General features: G+C 43.7%; 1 protein-coding gene across 7 annotated transcripts in view; it reads left to right on the forward strand.

Moving 5' to 3' along the window:
* The window catches only part of LOC147027941 (voltage-gated delayed rectifier potassium channel KCNH8-like), a 603764-nt gene that overhangs the window by 305864 nt on the left and 278545 nt on the right, over positions 1-19355 (forward strand). For all 7 annotated transcript variants that reach the window (XM_085877809.1, XM_085877808.1, XM_085877806.1 and 4 more), the window contains one exon: positions 9389-9546. In XM_085877809.1, coding sequence (XP_085733935.1) covers positions 9389-9546 — 158 coding nt within the window. The remainder of the gene's footprint in view (positions 1-9388; positions 9547-19355) is intronic.

Genomic DNA, 19355 nt, shown 5'->3' on the forward strand with positions numbered 1-19355 from the left:
TGCTCAACGAGCAATTTCATTTGTTTGTTTGTCACACGATTTTGGGGCACAGGTTTCAAGCAATTGTTCTGAAATTGTTTTGTGTGTGTAGGTGAACGGCCAAGGACAGCAATGCTAAATTTTGGTGAAGATCCGAATCCGGATCCGGATGTGAGAATTTTTTAAAGTGATTCTTCACCATTGAGAGATAGTACCAAAAATGATATATAGCACAACATCTCAAATATAAAAACGATAAAGGGCTCAGGAGTGTCCAGAACGAAAAAAAAGAGCGGTTTGCGAGTGTCTCGTCTGGAGTGAACGTTCCGAGAGACCACTTACAGAGGAGTAAGATGCATACAAAGCTGAGAAGAGTGTTAAAAAGGAGATGAGTGCACTCATAGCTGACAAAAAATTTTTTACCAAACCATTTCTGCTGGGACTCATTGGAGAACTGAATTAAAATTAAATTGTGTGAACCCCTGCGTATAATGATCCTTAAGTTAACTCCACCTGGTGCTTTAAGTCTTTCCTCGCCAAACCCATGCTCCGCGTGAAGTTTCTATGAAGGAAAGGAAAATGATCAATCCACACATGCGTTTATGGCGCCCTGACAGTAAGTTATCTCGAGGTTGGCCTGAAAGTCGCTTTACCTCTGATAAATTTCTCGCACCTCACTTTCCCAACACCCCCCCCCCCCATTCCAACCCCTTCCCCTCCACCCTCCACAAATTAAGTGATGCAAAAAAACATGATGGAACGCATATGGATACAATGATTGATTAATTATTGTAAGTACTGCACAATAAAACCTGAATGTCAAAAGAGTTTAAGAACAAATGCTTTACTGGGGAGGGGTAAAGTGACTTTCAGGCTCGAGAGATATATATATATTGACAGATGTCTTCAGATAATAAAAAAAAAAGATTAAAATAAATACCCAAACATCTTAACAAACCTAAGGACCTGTACTTCAGCCCCAAAACCAAAATACAATGTCAAACTAGAACGGCACTCAGGAGAGCGCATACCTCTGCCAGGCTGAACAGTTTACGTTTTGTATCCCACTAAGAGGCCGGATCTGGATTCGGACCTGAACCAAAATGTACTTTGCTTGTTCTTGTCACCTGACAAACTCATTCACCGACTTTTGTCATGACTTGTCCACAACTTTTTAAAATATCATGCTATATATCGTTTTTGGTCCCATCTCGTAATGGTGAAGAATCACTTTTAAAATTCTCGGATCCGGATTCGGATCTACACCAAAATTGAATCAATTCTTTCTTGTAACACACCTAACCCCTCCACCAAATTTCGTCCGAATCCGTTCACAACTTTTTGAGATATCCTGTTCACAGACGAGCAAACGAACACAGACAGACAGACAGACAGACAGACAGACAGACAGACAGACAGACAGACAGACAGACAGACAGACAGACAGACAGACAGACAGACAGACAGAAAAACAGGGGTGAAAACATCACCTCCATCCACCTTCATTGGCGGAGGTAAAAAAAAGCTTATCAAACTAATGCACATGAACCTTGGCCCGAAGGTCAAGGCTCATCGTCATACAAAACACACATACACCCTAATCCAGAGCCGGAATGCTTGGTCATATGGTACTGTGGTCAAAACTCGATATCAGTTGAGAACCCAATGCACAGAGTAAATTGGCCAGAGAAAGAAAATGGTTGCAATGACGCAATCAAAAATGACAAGAGAGTGGATGGAAATTTATTCGCATTATATCTGATTTCATCAACACCTCAACACACTCACTGACTCCGATAAATAAAAACTATCAAGGGAAAATATAAATCCATATTGCAGCACAAGGGGCCATCTATATATGGCGAACACAATGCTGCAGATTTTTGACCATCCTCTATAAAAAAAACACACACACACACACTTTCTCCCCCCCCCCCACCTCTTCTGCTCTCATCACCTCCCAAAACCTTTTTTTACACTTCCATGACCTAATCTTTTTTTTTTTTTTTTTTTTTACACTTCCATGACCTAATCTGTTGAACTCTCTCATATATTAATATTAACAACAACAAAAAAAAAATGTATGAATATATATATATATATATATATATATATATATATATATATATATATATATATATATATATATATATATATATACCCAACAACAACAACACGCTCACCTTCTCCCGATTCTGCTTCTTCTTCTTCCTCTTAACCTCCTCCTCGTCTTCTTCCTCGATTTTTTTTTTTTTTTTTTTTTTTACACTTCCATGACCTAATCTGTTGAACTCTCTCATACATTATTTTTAACAACAAAAACGATCTTATAATGCTTCATCTTCCTCTCTCACACATGTGGTACTCTTTACTGTTTCACAATGCACTACTCTTCTGCTATTTTAACAGACTGCTCTCATTTCGACCTCTCCTTCATTCCTTGCCTAAAAAATCCAACTATTACAGCGCTTCTTCTCTCCATGCTCTGAATTCGCCTTCATTGCATCCATCAAGAATTGTGTTAAATCGCATCTCTGACCTAAAACTTTTAAAAACCACAGTTTGCCATGGATGCTCGCTTTCCATCAAACATTCTTTTTTTCCAACTTCAGTGCCAACTCACCCCCTCACCCCTCACTCTCACTCTCAAAGCAACCATCCCACTCTTCTCCCTCCAAGCCTCCCTCTCACCTCTCTCAAAAACTCCCCCCTCACCTTTCTCCCACCTTTCATCCCCCTCACTCTTCCTTCTCAAAGTTGCCCCCCTCTCATCCACCAACCTGCCTCCCTCCACTGCCGTCTCACCTCCATCTCTTCACTCCACCTCCTCAAATCCTCAACTGCCTTCTTCCTTGTCTCTTGTCCCCCCTCTCCCCCAGTACCACAGAGCCTTTTCTCCTCCTCATTCGGCCCCCTCCCCTCGCTGTTCTGCAATACCCCACACTCCTTCAGCAACCCTCCTTACCTGCCCCCCTCGTCCCTTGTCCTACCCTCCCCCTCCCCCTCCACCTCCTGCACCCAAAGCCTCCTCCCCTTCCTCTTCATTAAAAGTGTGGACCTCAAATATCCGGGGCCTTCGCTCAAACCTTTCAGATCTTTCCATACAGGTTGCCACTGACAAACCAGACATTATCTGCCGAACAGAAACTTTCCTCTCCCAAGACGTGTCTGACTCCCAAGTATCTCTCCCTGGTTACTCCCTCTTACGGTATGACAGACCTGAGCCTCGTCCTGGTGGAGGTGTTGCTCTCTTCATCAAAGACTATTCCTCACTCTCCATGCACTGCTCTCACTCCCCCACACCCCCAGGAATACCTCTGGCTTCGGCTTCCCCTCCACTCCCACCTCATGTTTATATGTGTACTGTACCGTCCACCGAACAGTGATGACTCCATCTACACCTCACTATCCGAAAACATGGACCATCTTCTATCTTCTCATCCAAACTCTCTCTTCCTCTTATGTGGTGACTTCAATTGTCATCACGCCAGTTGGCTAGGTGTGGGTACCTCTCTCACCTGCCATGGCACCTCAGAAAAAGCTTTCTGCGACTCATTGGGACTGACTCAATCGGTCAACTTCCCGACCCGGATCTCAACAAATGGTACTCCATCTCTTCTGGATCTGGTTTTGACAAATTTCCCTGACAATATCTGCTGCTCTTCCTTCGCTCCAATTGGTTCTTCTGACCACGTCCTTGTCAAAGTGGACATCTCTCTGGCTGTTATCACAGAACCACCTCACCGCCGTCGAGTCTGGCATTTCACTCAAGCCGACTGGCAGGGTCTCCGAGCAGCCATCAAACTTACAGACTGGTCTCCTATCGCTACTTTCTCAAACATCAACTCATCCTGGGAATTCTTTCAAAGAAACTTGCTCTCCCTCATGCACAGATTTATCCCCTCTCGTGTTCAGTTGTCTTACCCTTCCTCCCGCCCTTGGTTTACTGAAGCTTGTGGCGAGGCAGTTGTCCTGAAACAACTTGCCTTTGCCTCATGGAAAGCAAACCCAACTGAGGGCAATCTCAGTTCTTTCCACAAAGCTCGGAACAAGTGTGTATCTACCCTCAGGAGAGCCAGAAAACAACATCTTTCTCATCTCAAGTCTGAACTCTCAAACCTCTCTCCCTCCTCAAAATCCTGGTGGCGTTTAATCAAATCTGTTTCTGGTGTATGTTCCCCCTCCATCCCCTCCCTTACCTCAAATGGCCGCACTGCTGATTCCACACGTGATAAAGCTGAATGTCTAAACTCGGTGTTTGCAGCTAAATCTTGTGTCCTAAACCCATCACTATCTCTACCCACTTTACCCAGTCGCACCCAACTGTCCCTGGACTCTGTATCCTTTTCTCCTGACAAGGTGGAGAGCTTGCTTTCAAACCTCGAGTCAGATTCTGCAACCGGTCCAGACGGCATCAGCCCACGTGTCCTCAAAGCCTGCTCTTCTGCTCTTGCTCACCCTCTCTCTGTTCTATTCACCCTCTCATTTGCCCAAGGTCATCTGCCATCTGCTTGGAAATCTGCTAACATCACTGCCCTGCATAAAAAAGGTGCAAAAACAGCTCCCTATAACTACAGACCAATCAGCCTTCTCCCAATCATCAGCAAGGTGATGGAATCCATCATCGCTTCAGATATGAAATCCTTCCTCTTCTCCAATGGCTTGATTTCCAATCATCAATTTGGTTTCAGACCAGGTCACTCTACCCTGGATATGCTGCTTCTGCTCTCCCATCAATGGATGGAGGTCCTCAATGCCAGACAGGAAATCCGAGCCGTATCCCTGGACATATCACGTGCTTTTGACACAGTCTGGCACCCTGCACTACTCACCAAACTCTCTTCCCATGGTATTCAAGGCCATCTCCACTCATGGCTCGCAGACTTCCTCTCCTGTCGCAGTCAACGTGTGGCCCTAAATGGAGTTCTTTCATCCCCTCTTCCTGTGCAGGCTGGAGTTCCTCAAGGTAGCGTTCTGGGCCCTGTTCTTTTTCTGGTTTTTATCAATGATCTCTCGGACTCTCTGGAAAATCCTCTATTTCTCTGTGCCGACGACTCCACCCTCTGCCGTACCATCTGTCATCCCTCAGACCGGCAAGCAGCAGCTTCTTCGCTCACTGCAGATCTGGATAAAATCACAAACTGGTCCAACACGTGGAACATGTCTTTCAATCCAGACAAATCTCACACTCTCACTATGTCTCTTCGAAAGGACCGTTTACAACCCCCCCCGCCCCCCATCCACTTTCTCAACATTCCTCTGGAAGAAGTCTTTTCTTTCAAGCTTCTAGGTCTCACTATCTGCCATGACCTTTCCTGGGAAAGTCACATTTCCAACCTCGCCTCAAAAGCCAGTCGCCGACTGGGAATCCTCCGTCGTGCAAAGTCCTTCCTCGGCCCTCTTGAGCTCCTGACCACTTACAAAGCTTTTGTCCGTAGCCTGATGGAGTACTGCTCTCCCCTCTGGGCTGGTGCTCCTGCCTCCCACCTTTCTCGGCTTAACGCTGTCGAAACCAGGGCATTTAAGATCATCGGCATCTCCCGCAATGAAGCTGAGTCTTTGGGCCTCTCACTCAATCACCGCAGGTTGGTCGGTGGTCTTTCTGTCTTCTACCGACTCCTCTCCAGCCTTGCCCCCCTGCTCTCTCTGCGATTTGTCCCCACCACATTTCCACAGGGCGCTCAAGGTCCGCCAACAACCCCCTTCTGGTAAAACTACCAAAATCACGAATCACTGCTCATCTTCACTCTTTCATTCCTCTTTTTTCCCGCCTTTGGAATAAACTTCCTCACTCTATTCTTTCCCATTATTCCCTCCAGGCTTTCAAAACAGCTGTTCACCACCACCTCTTATCTTCCCCCATCCAAATCCTCGATCTTTTCTACCCCCGATAATCCACCCAAGCCCACTTCCTTCATTTCTCCTGCTTTCCTTCCTGAAAGTCCCTGTAATGTCCATCTTCTCTTCGCCATGTTCCCCGTCCCATCCCCATCCCTCTCCCTTCCACAGTTCACCTCATGTGTCTGTTCCCCACTGTTTTGTCCCTTCCACTCCCGCCCCTCTTGTCTCATGCCTCCTTGCTGTGAGTTGTGTGTTTGCTCTCATACGAGCCTCGACCAAGGTATACAAAAAAAAAAATAAAATAACTCTTTTCCTTTCACCTCGCTGTCTCTCCAACTCCTCTCACAAATCCCATTTCTTTTCTTTTTCCACGTTTGATTTTCTGAATGAACCCCTCCAAACTCACCAACACCAAACTTGAGATGACAGTAAAACGGCGATGAAGGCCTTCTCACAAGCTATCCTCTCATTGTCAGTGCTGGTTGATTATTAAGTTCTCAGCAGGTTGAGCAGACCTGATAGTTATACTCGAGTTTGCCTGTTTGAAAAAGAGCCAACCGAGTGAGCTGCACGCAATCCCACGGACATGCTGGCCAGGTATGAGATTTCGTCCCAAATTATGACTTCCTTTTCCGAGTGATGTTATTTGGGATATCTGCGGCAGGTGTCTTTCCGCCATCTTCGACACTGCCATCCATAAAGCAGCTCAAAAGCGCGTCACGCGAAATGCTTCTGAAACTCCATGGGAAAGAACAAAAAAAAATTATCGAGTCGGATATAATTTCCTGTCTCACAGATTTTATTTCGGTCTCCTCAAATGACAAATACTCATTTCCTTGGATTTAAGCGCAAAACTAGTTTGAGATGCCATTGCATAATGAACCTCCCAGGCTGAGAATTCATGATTAACTATATTTAATCTCCAACCGCATTTTTGAACGTAACGGAACGTTCTGCATCCAACATAGTCTGTTGTGATGAATTCTGAGTTTGTTTTGATTTCATGTGCACCAAAAATGCCTGAATATCCATAATGCAAAACAGCTTCATGAAAAGCCTTTTCCGTTACAAGACGGGGAATTATCAGCAAGACGACTTGATTGCTGGCAACTTGATTGAATTGTCATGACGATATCACAGCAAGCAGGGACCGGCCATTGGGAATATGAGGTCAACAACACTGGTATTTACAGCATCACATTCAATTCTCATCGTACGAAAATACATCATTTGGTGTCTGTCTGTCTATGGACCCTGCATTCAGCCATTACTTATCCATTCTCAACCAAACTTGGCAGGGGTACTTAAGGTCATAAGACGAATGTTGTACCTACTTTGTTTGGCCTCCCGGGTTCAGGAGGTGAGGCTGACACAAGTTATCTACGTAAATGTTTACTGTGATGTGCCGCTCTGAGTCTTCTTCTACTTCTTCTTCTTGCGTATGGCAGCTTAACTGCCAGGGTAGCTATCATTTCTTGGAAGTGCGACTGTCACAGATGCAGTGCCCCTCTACCAGTACACACTTGTACTCATTTCGCCAACCTCAGAAGGATGACAGGCTGAGTCAACCCCCTGGTGTATTAATTCAGCGGCCAACGGGGCTTGAACTCAGGACCCGAGGATCCAAGCCACCACCCTAACCACTAAGCCACCACCAGGCTATGCCGTTCCCAGTGGTGGTGGGAGATGGTGTTATGAGTGAGGATTCAGTCCCTAATTGCATCACGAGTAAGAGGCCATCGCCTTTTTTTGGCACTTGCTTAGCCTCTGATGCTTTAGACTCAACTGCAAAAAATTCCAAGGAAATTTCCATGTTTTATTGCCTTTTTCCACCATGGAAAACACCATGTTGAGGTGAAGAGATAGCAGCTTGAGTGTCATAATAAATTTCCATGAATCTTTCCAAAGCCACTTCTAATAACAAAAGTAATCAAAACAATAATGATAACAGCATAATAATAACAGCATTAATAATAATATTAACAATAATTATTACATTAATATGCTTAGCCATATTTTGTGGACGTATCTCCTCCGATACTGTCGGACGGATTGTCGCCACTTTCGGCATGAGGGTGCTCTGTGGTCTAATGAACAGCATGGGCTATGTGAGATCGCACCAGACGGACAGGTTTGGGAATTTTGGGCGATTTTCTAATTTTTGCATTCATTTGCATGACGACGTGTGACGTCAACACTGAGAGGCGTAATGACGTCATGACATCATCGGTCATTCGCTGACGTCATTACGCCACTCCGAGAAAACAGCGTCTGCAATGTAAAACCCTCTTCTGCACATGCTGACTTCCTCAGAAGGTGAATTTGACACAAAAAATGTAACAAGAAACATTGTATATCAAGAAATTCTATTAATCACATTGTGAACACTCGATATATTGATGTCCTAACGAACCCTCACTTTAGAAACTTCGCGCAGAGCGTGGGTTTGGCTCGTGAAGACTTAAAATGTCAGGTTGAGTTAACTTAAGGATCATTATACGCAGGGGTTCACACAATTTAATTTTAATTCGGTTCTCCAATGAGTCCCAGCAGAAATGGCTTGGTACTCACCAAAAATTTTTTTTGTCAGCAATGAGTGCACTCGTCTGCTTTTTACCCCTCAGCCCGAATTGGGCTAAGGGGTATTGTCGTCACAGGCGTTGTCCGGGCGTCCGTCCGTCCGGGCGTCCGTCTGTCAACTTTTGGTTTCCATCGATTTCGAGGAGAAAGCCTTGTCCGATTAAACCCATTTTCGCAGGGTGTGTTGAGGTTGAGTAGAGGAAGGTTCCTTTCGAAAATGGGCGCGCTGCGATTTTCAATGTGACCTCCATGGCAGCCATCTTGAAATTGGTTTCCGTCGATTTCGAGGAGAACGCCTTGTCCGATTAAATCCATTTTTGCAGGGTGTGTTGGGGTTGAGTGGAGGAAGGTTCCTTTCGAAAGTGGGCGCGCTGCGGTTTTCACTCGCCGCCACGGTAGCCATCTTGAAGTCTGATTTTCGATATGACGTCCAACGTGCTCTAACTGACTGCATCATCGTGATATCACTGCTTCCTTTTGCAATGCATGGGCTGAGGGGTTACGCCCGCTTTGCGGAGCTATTTTTATATTTGAGATGTTGTGCTATATGTCATTTTTGGCCTTATCTCTCAATGGTGAAGAATCACTTTTAAAAATTCTCACATCCGGATCCGGATTCGGATCTTCACCAAAAAAATCCAGATACACACATAATTAATCCGTCTACCCTGTCTATAAATTACATATGCTGCCTCCTCAGTGTCACATGCAACAAATGACTTACCCTGACAGAGCTCTGTTACATGGCAATCTAACCAACACAAAACACAGGGTCCATACTACACTCACCATAGTCTAGCTGTGGACCCCACCCAACCCCTTCCACGTGATGTATTTATATATTTATATGTTACATGGAATCAGTTGAACTATTTTGAGTGTCTCATTTCGAGAACATTTAAATGCCTCATGTACAATGTGTATTGCAATAGTAAGTCCTCAATTTGTGTGGCTTCTGGTGCATGTCCCTCTTGCGTTGCATTTACAGACATCATTCTCAATTTCCGAACAACCTACGTGAGTCATTCGGGCCAGGTGATCTACGATGCCCGCTCAATTTGTCTCCACTACCTCACCACGTGGTTCTTCATCGACGTCATAGCAGCCCTCCCGTTCGACCTCCTTGCAGCGCTTAATGTCTCTGTGGTAAGTTGTCCTTTTTTTAGAAACATCCAGAACGCATTTGTGCAAATCTCATGCCATATTTATTTTCTGTTGTGTCCTAATGTCCATGTTCTTCATGGGATTTATTTAAAGGTACTCTCTTATTATGGCAGAGATAGAGGGAAAGTCAAATTCCATATCATGTGATGTGGCATGACACGTCTCCACCTAATGAGAAGTGCCAATACACTGATGCTTCATGCACGCTGCTGGGATGTGATGTTAAAAGCCGATCATGGTAGGGTAGGATGGTTTGAGAATACACATCAAACTGTGAAGACTTTAAAGTGATCTATGAAATGCAGAAGTGGATTTCTTGTTTTCTAGAGCATGATCAGGTTGGACTGTTGATGGCCAACATTTACTGAGTCAGCTTAGAATCAAAATGCCCACCTTGGTTCTATATGCTTTGGATTAATACCGAACTCACTGATTGTCCATCACCTTGCAGCTGTCTATAGGACGTGTGATTGGCTTTATTCTCTCAGTCTTTTATTATTTGCATTCTTCTGTCAATGTCAGCCTTGTCGCGGTATACACCGCAAAATAATAGACCCTTGTGTGCAAGTGTAATTACCGGCGCTACCGAAGTTGGATGGAGGTTATGTTTTCAACCCCTGTCTGTTTGACTGTTTGTCTGGGAGCAGAATATCTAAAAAGGTTCTGGATGGATTCAGAAGAAATTTGGTTGACAGGTTGGATGTGTGGCAAGGACGAATTGATCCAATTTGGGTGAAGATACAAATCCGGATCTGGATATGAGAATTTGTTTTTTATAGTGATTCTTCACCATTGAGAGATGGGGCCAAAAACGACATACACCACGACATCTCAAAACCGTTGTGGACGAGTTAGGACAAAAGTTGGTGGATTCGTTGGTTAGGTGACGAGAACAAGCTGATTCGGTTTTCGTTCAGGTCTGGATCCAGATCCAACTGTTCAATTGAATAATGGAAAAACAATTTACTACAATCTCAAAATGATATGTGGCTCAGGAGGTGGTCAAATAAGAGCATTAAGAGAAGTTTATCATTTCACTTCTGCACAACAAAGACACTTATACCAAGAACCAAGTTCCAAGTTATTCTTTGTGAATATACTCGATGGAAATGAATGTCATAAGAAAATGAAGTTATTCCCTGAAGTAGAACGTGGGCAAATATTCATTGGTTCACTCTTTGAGTGGAATGAAAATATTAAAGGACTGTGATTATGTTGGGGGGAAGAAGCACTTTAATCAGTAAGTCTCAATCTTTCATAGTCTCAATTTTACATTTGCTTGTATGGGAGGGAAGGGGATAGGTGGGGAGAAAAATCAGTCTCCTATTTTGAGCTTTTGGGGCTTGAGTGAGAAAGTTTTTCCCTTTTCCCCCATTCATTTGAATGGGAGTCCCAGAAACCCCATTTATCATCTACTGGCCTGACCTACCAATTCGTGAAAAGCTTGGGTCAAAAACTTTCTCCAACACACATCATAAGACCCCATTAAAGGAAGGAATAATCGGTGTATCATAGAAGGAGATTACAATATTTTTCAACAGATATTGTTTTTTATTATCACAATAATAAAAGGAGATGTAAAATGTGACTTCAAGTCATCAACCCCCCCCACCCCTCCCCCACTCCCGTCCAGGATTGTGCCCAATAGCCAAGGAGACTGTTAAGGCAGCACCAACGCTCTGCACAGAGTATGGTCCCAATGGATGGATGGATTTTTGCCATAGTTAGGCCATATACACTTTACATGAATAATATATGACATCTAAGATTTGTGTATGTCGTTGGTTGTTATCTCCATATGCGGGTTTCCGAAGATGGAACGGAGTCCTCTCAGTTCTCGAAGTATCCACCTCTGTTTTGGGAGGGATCATGATTCACGGACATAACGTTTTCTTGTTCTCAAAGTTTTGGTCCGAGGGCTTTTTTCAGGATCGTCACTGAGCCCCGGACAGCTTCCAACTGTAGTATGTTTGTAGTAATATCCCCTGGGATGTTTTTTTGGATCTTTGTCAGGTTCTTTGTTATCATTCCTGTTGCCCAATTATCACTGGTACAATTACAGTGCTGTTCTCGCTTCCAGGATCTTTTCACTTCATTCTTGAGATTTTGGTATTTGGTCCTTTTCTTTATTTCTGGGATGTTTAGGCAAAAATTGTTGTGTACTAACACATCAAGTTAGCAATGCTGTCTTTTTACCTGGTTGCAATCCTTTGTTTTTTTTTTCTGTCCACACTCCATGGGATCATAAGGTTGTGTGTGAGCAATACTTGTTTGTTTTCAATGACCACTTTTGGTTCATCTTGCCATAGATTTTCTGAAATTGGGATATTGAGATTATTGTGGATGTGGCAGTGGATTACTCTGCATACTTTGTTGTGACTTTGTGTGTACAACTGTTCTGACACGAGTCTTTTTTTTTTTAATCCTGATAGGAGGCGACTCGTGCTTTCTGTTTCGACCTGGAAAAATATACACTTTTCCAATTGACTCGGTTCCACCATTTTCTTCAAGCCATTGGTACAGTGCAGTCCTTAAGGCCCTGTCACACCTTGACGATTTAGCCAGCATATGCCGACGTATGAAAAATTTGTCTAAAACGCTGGCACATGTCGAATACGTTATGGGTAAGTTTGGTATACGTCGTAGTACGCTGGCATACGTATACGTCATAGTACGCCGAGCTGTCGACAAATTTTAACATGCTTGAAATTTTTCGACGTATGCCAGCGTATGACTCGCACGTTCCGCATATGCTGGCCATAAGTTGTAGGCACGTTACACAATCGTTGACACACGTCGACACACGTTACTTGTAAGTTACTCATAAGTCGAAACACGTCGAGGTAATGTTTAGCGTCAGTGTTCCAGACTCCATGGTTTTGTTTTTTTTCTTCGGCATGACGGTGATTTTGACCCTTCGATTTATAGTGCGGTTATAATATAATTAATAGGCTGCCGCTCAATGACTTAAATCATAACTGCACTAGAAATCGAAGTGTCAACATCACCGTCATGCCGAAGAAAAAAAAAAATCATGGAGTCTGGAACACTGACGGGTTCCTCCTGTGTGAACCCCATTTTTATATACCAATTCCCCAAAACGCTGCCAATACGCCATTATATGGTCGCTGTAAGTTAGTAACACGTTCAGTAAGTTCTGTGGCCGTCCGGAAGACGTCAAATGCATCTACATACGTCAATGTGTGTTGGAGATACGTTACACATAGCTTCAAAGCACGTTACTCATAGGTTCAAAGCCCGTTACTCATAGGTTAGAAATAAGTTTCGGGTACACTAAACATTACCTCGACGTGTTTCGACTTATGAATAACTTACAAGTAACGTGTGTCAACGATCGCGTAACGTGCCTACAACCTATGCCAGTGTATGCGTAACGTGTGCGTCATACGCTGGATACGTCTAAAAATTTTCAACTTGCTGAAAATTTGTCGACGTACTCGGCGTACTACGACGTACGTATGCCAGCGTGCTTCAGCTTGCTTCAGCATGCTCTTAACGTATACAAAACTTACCCATAACGTATTCGACGTGTGCCAGCGTATTCGGCAAATTTTTCATACGTCAGCATACGCTGGCTAAAACGTCAAGGTGTGACAGCGGCTTGACACTTCGATGTCTAGTGTGGTTATGATTTGAATCGTCGAGCCGCAGCCTTATAATAGGCTACGCCACGTGATCGTCGGCAATACGCTGCCGCGCTATACATAAGTTAGACTATTGTTGGGCATAGGTTGTGAACGCCGACAACACACTCAGCATTCGTTGGTATAAGTTATCTATATGTTATCGAAACGTTCTGTGTACGTTACTAATACGTTATGCATAGTCCAACTCTTTATGAATACGTCTAAAACTGGAAAAAAACATCAATAGTTCAGCGTACGCCAGCGTTTTACATACATTTTGATATCTTACCAAATGCTGGCTAAAACGTCAAGGTGTGACAGGGCCTTTAGTCTTGGGCATTTACTTTGATTCATCCTCCTTCCCAATGGAGCTGACCTTTTATTTAGCCACTCCAATGAGCCTTCTTTGTCTTTGCCCACCTGTCCAACTCTTTTTTTCTTTTTTTGTTCTTTTACCTCCCTGCTCTTTTATCATTCTCCCAGTTGTCATTATATATCTGTTGATATTTCACTTTATATTTTCCTTTTTAGGTCATCTCTACCGAGATGACCTAATAAAGCCGGACCAAATGTCCGTCCGTCCGTCCGTCCGTCCGTCCGTACGTCCATCAACAATTTTTCTTTCCGATCTTGATCAAACTTAGTATGTGGGTAGAGGTCGATGAGTGTTGCACAACGATATAACTTTTGTCCGGGTTCAAGATCACGGACGAGGTCACGAGGTCTCGTAAGTTATAAAAATCGCCATTTTCAAAACCTATCTAGTTTGCCATTCTACAAGATATTCGGCAACTGTTTATTGATTATGATAGTAAAAAAGAATATTATCTTGTATCTAACCGGACAGATTTTTGAATTTCCTTCCCGTTTGATCGTCACGTGATCTGGAAGATGGCCAAAAACGCCGATTCGATTCGCAAAGAAGGAAGGAAGGACAAATGAAATATAAATATAAAACACATTTTTAGCCTTTTATATTTATACATTTTCCGCTGAAGGTGCAAAAGTTTCAAAACCCGGAATGTAAACGTCGGCATTTATTTTCAAAATATAATTTCGTGCGCGCGTGCCAGAATGCCGAGTCATCTTTAACCAAACTGCGCAGTAGTCTGGTCATGGCGTCTGAGCAGTGACCAGCGTGGTTTAGATTGACTGTGGTTTTTGGGGGCGAAGGTGATTGTTAAGAAGTATGTCGGCGGTATAAATTTGAGTGACTGTATTGGTGATTTAATCACGCAACATCTTGACAACGAATATTCTGACCGAACGATTGCATCAATTCAGTGCATCAGCAGGGATAATTCGCAGGCTCCTCTCGATCGTGCCGATATCTAACATAATCACCGGTGGATATCAGGCTGCAGGCTGTGGGGCGAGGCCACGGATCCCGGATGAGGGGATAAGTGATAAATTATGCTACATGCTTCGGGCTTTCTGATTAATATATCAATGAGTACATTCCATAATTAATGAATTAATAATTAATGAATCTGGCATACAAAATGTTTTTTCATACCTGACATGTTACTTTGTGCAGTGTCACGAAACTTCTGTGGAATTAATCATTAATGAATTTTCTCGCTCTTAGGATTTTTCAAACCTCAATATCTCTATAAATACTTGACCAATTTTCATTCTGAAAGTTGCATCATAATCAGTGAAGAATAATCTACAGGATTATCATAATCTCCAAGAGCTAAGCCTATTTTTTCGTTTTTTTTTTCTACAACCGGAAGTGAAATGTCCCCAGAGAGTGGACAGACCGGAAAACCACGTATTGCACTTACTGGTGATTCTGATGTGTTAATCCGGGTACTAAATGAACAATACATGTTTATTAATTATGTCATTAGTAGTATTATCCGAGAGTATCTCTGTGAACTATTTCAATCTAAACGGTTAGTTTGGACTGTTTCGCGGTTACCTGAACTGAACATTGAGAACTTGTGGTATTAGAGAGATGACCGTCACCCCCACACGGGGTAATTTTTTTCTTTTTGTAATCATTGTGGCTCTAATTGCTGCCGCTTCAGTTCCGTGTGTGATCTTATAATTGTACCTGTCTTTGGAAATGTTTTGCTCGGTGGGTTAGTGATGCCTTTTCTGGCTTGCTGTCTTCGTGTTTGCATACAAACTGGATTCTGTAGTCTGTTGAACCAAGGTATTTGCAAGATGCTTCGTTGTCTCACTCCTGTATTGTTGTTTTGTGTCAATTTTTACGTTGTCCATTTTTGTTGGTTTGCCTTGTATGAATGTACAGTCGGCACACTTATTGAGGCCAAATTCCTTTTGAATGTCGTCAGAATTAAATACCCTTTCAATAATTTCAGTTCTGCCAATTTGTCATCATTCGGTGTGATGAGTTTTAAATCATCCATGTGCAGTAGTGTTTCACCATTCCTGTTCATGTGGATGTTTTCTTTTTTACGCTCGCCAAAGGAGAGGGCATTGCATTTGGGTCCGTTTGCTTGTCTGTTTGTCTGTCTGTTTGTCCGCACAGATCTTTCGTGTTTTTTTCTCCGCAACCACTTGTCGGATTGAGAGGAAATTTTCACCATTGGTGCGACGACTCGTGTGGAATGTTTTAGTGATAATTATGACATCATTGGTCACGTGGTGTGCCAGCCATATTGGAAAAAGGGAAAAACATTGGACCTCTTTATCTCTGAAACCGCACCAAGGAGAAAAATTGAAACTTGGCACATTGCAAGTGCATCTCATGTGGAATGAGTTTGATTTTTTTTAATGACGTCCTAGGTGCCCTCATTATGACGTCATAATTGCATATGTCGAACTCCACATTTGATCAGTTTGAAAAATTTTGAGGGTCATCAAGGAATAAAATGGTCCACAGAAAAAAAAAATTAATTACATCATTGGTCACGTGATTTGGCAGACATATTGTTAAAAAAACGAAAAACATTCAAAAATCTTCTCTGAAGTGGCTGAACAAATAGAGGTGAAACTTTGCACGTTTGACCACCTGTCCATGAGTAACAAAAGGTTCACATATATGATATCAAAGGTCACATGGTTGGCAGCCATGTTGGATTTACCCTCAAACCCATAAAAAATACACCACTCAAAATAAGTCCTGGCAAGGGTCTGCAATCTCTGATTGCTTTTTTTCTTGTTGGATCTGTGTCCTTGCTCATTAGTGAGGTTGCTCAGTGGGTCCACAGCCAGACAAGACAGAAGGCGTGAAAGGCTGTCAACCTGGAAGATCCCATGTCGAATCTTCACTCCTTGTGTCGCACCTCGATGGCTCTAATGCACGTAATTATTGACTGCATTGATCACGCAATCTGGACAGAGTCTGACAGCACGCTATGTTCCAATACGGGCTCGACTTCAAGGCCTCTTTTTAATTCGCATGCGTGAGGACTTCACATGCTACCAGAGAGTTGTTAATCACAGAACAAACATACATTGACACTGCAGGGTTACATAACTTTTACCATTAGCTTGGTATACTTATATAATAATCTCAACACATCTTCCCCTTTTAGATCAATGCCAATCAATTAACTAACTAAAGACACTTTGTAATCCATCCATCCATTGGGACCATACTCTGTACAGAGCTCGGTGCTGCCGAAGCAGTCTCCTTGGCTATTGGGCACAATCCTGGACGGGGACGGATTGCCACTCCGACGAAGGATACTCTAATGACTCGGTCATCCCAGCAAGCTGGTACTCATTTTGCCGACCTCGGAAGGATGGCAGGCTGAGTCAACCCCCTGGTAGATTAATTCAGCAGGCAATGAGGCTTGAACTCAGGACCCTAGGATCCCAAGCCGCCACCCTAACCACTGAGCCAACACCAGGCATACTTTGTAATACAATGAGCAAACGGATTGTTCAAACCATGGGAAGCAAAAGCATTCATCACTTTAACATTGTTTTAAAATAAGTAAATCACATACTTCAAAAGTTTCCCTTGATTTCTGCTAAGCATTTTAGACTTCAACATAATCAAAGCAAGGGATGTCGATGAGCAGCCACTGGAATCTGGTTGGCTTCACGACTTCACGACTTCACGACAATCTGCCACTGTGAGTGTAGTACGAAATCAGTGGCTGCCCTGATGTTTGGACAGGTTGTTCCCTTGACGGCTGGAGTTGAATCTGCTTAAATGGCTGAAGTAGAGGTCGTGGTCTCGTTGACTGTGCCTGATGATTTTCGACATAATCAGGCCATGGCTCGCTGCCTGCGGCTGGATTGTCTGCTGGATGTAGTCTGAGGTGTTTGCGGTCACGCCTCAGCTCCCCTCCTCCTGCTATCTGGACGATGTATGACTGGGGAGCACATTGCTGAACCATCTCAGCCGGCTGCCTCCAACCCTTATCTTCATCACTTTTAACAAGGACAGGATCACAAGGGTGCAACTCTGGTAGAGGGTGTGCTCTGCGATTAAAGTACTTCTTTAGTTGATGCTTTGCAGCACCATCATGCTGCCACACTGCGTCATGGTTGACAACACCAAGCCTGAGCGTAGATGGTATGGTTGGTAGTGTTGGCCATAGTTTCCGACCATACTTGAGCTCAGCTGGGCTCGCTCCCAGAGTTGGGAAGGAAGTTGAGCAGTAGATCAGTAGAGCAAGGAAAAGGTCTTCCTGTTTGAGGATCTCCTTCGCTGTTTTAACTGCTCTCTCTGCCTCTCCATTCACCTGTGGGTAGTATGGACTACTTGTAACATGCCTGAAATTCCAATTTGTCGCAGATTTCCTGAACTCTACCGAAGCAATCTGTGGGCCATTATCTGATATGACCATCTCAGGTATTCCATGTTGTGCAAAAATATTCTTCATTTTGCATACCACTGTGAATGACGTCATTTCTGAAAAAAATATGATACGTCGATGTATCTGGAATAGTAATCCACTGACACAAGGTACGGGTGCCCTTTAACCTCACAAATGTCCACTCCTATCTTCTGGAATGGTCGATCGGGCAACATTGATGTAAGAAGTGGCTCGCTTGGGTGTGATGGCTGTTTCTCAAGACAATGTCGACATTTCGCCACCCGCTCTCAAATGTCTTTGCTGATGCCTGGCCACAACACACACTGGTTTGCATGCTCACAGCACTTTGTAATCCCCAAGTGCCCATCATGAATGCGATCAAGGATTTCACGTCGAAGGGTGTAAGGAATGACAATCCTGTCACCCCTCGTCAAGATTCCATCAACGACGCTCAGTTCCCCTCTGATTTCAAACAGGTTCCGGGTGGCCAACTGAACCTTCTCTTTGTAAACAGGCCACCCCGGGATGGTGTACTCCAGAGCTGTCTTCAGATTGACGTCCTTTTATGTTTCTTTTCGGATTTCATTGAGCCTGGCATCTGATACTGGCCATGAGGAGACGACCTCACTGACAAAGACATGGACGTCTTATTGAAGATCAGTGCTGTCATGAGTAGACACAGGACTTCATGACAATGTGTTGGCAATAATCATGTCCTTGCCTGGGGTGTGGATAGCCTCAGGCTTGAATCACATGAGTCTCATAAACATGCGTTGGCATCTCAAAGGTATCTCTGACAAGTCTTTGGTGTTGACTCGAGGAACTAGTGGATTATGATCTGCACACAAGGTGAACGTCTCACGTACTACCAAGTAAAGTTCGAATTGCTCACAAGCCCACACTGCTGCCAAACACTCTTTTTCAATTTGCGCATACTGCCGTTCAGCTTCCGTAAGTGTTGTTGAACAGAAAGCCACTGATCGAAGTCCGTCTTCATGTTTTGCAGCAAAACTCCACCAAGGCCATAGCTGCTCGCATCGGCACTTTCTGTTGTTGGTTTGGCCGGGTCAAAGTATGTCAAGGTTGGTGCTTTTGTAAGCATGTCTTTGATTTTCGAGAAAGCCTCCACCTGTTCTGGCTCCCAGGTCCATGCAGTTGGTTCAATGGTGTCAAGGCCATTGACAAGTGAGGCAAATACCTGCCCAGGTAGTTGACCATGCCGAGGTATCTCCTCAGCTCTGTGATGTCTGCTAGTTCGGCCATCTTTGCTATCACCTCAACTTTGGACGAATCTGGACGCACGCCCTTTTCACTGATTATGTGTCCCAGGAAGTTGATCTCAGACCTCAGATATTCACACTTTTTGTTGTTGAGTTGGAGACCGACTTCACTTAGTCTC

This window comes from Eptatretus burgeri, chromosome 4, assembly GCF_056783735.1.
Source record: "Eptatretus burgeri isolate ZD-2024b chromosome 4, Ebu_testis_v1, whole genome shotgun sequence".
Taxonomy (NCBI): domain Eukaryota; kingdom Metazoa; phylum Chordata; class Myxini; order Myxiniformes; family Myxinidae; genus Eptatretus; species Eptatretus burgeri.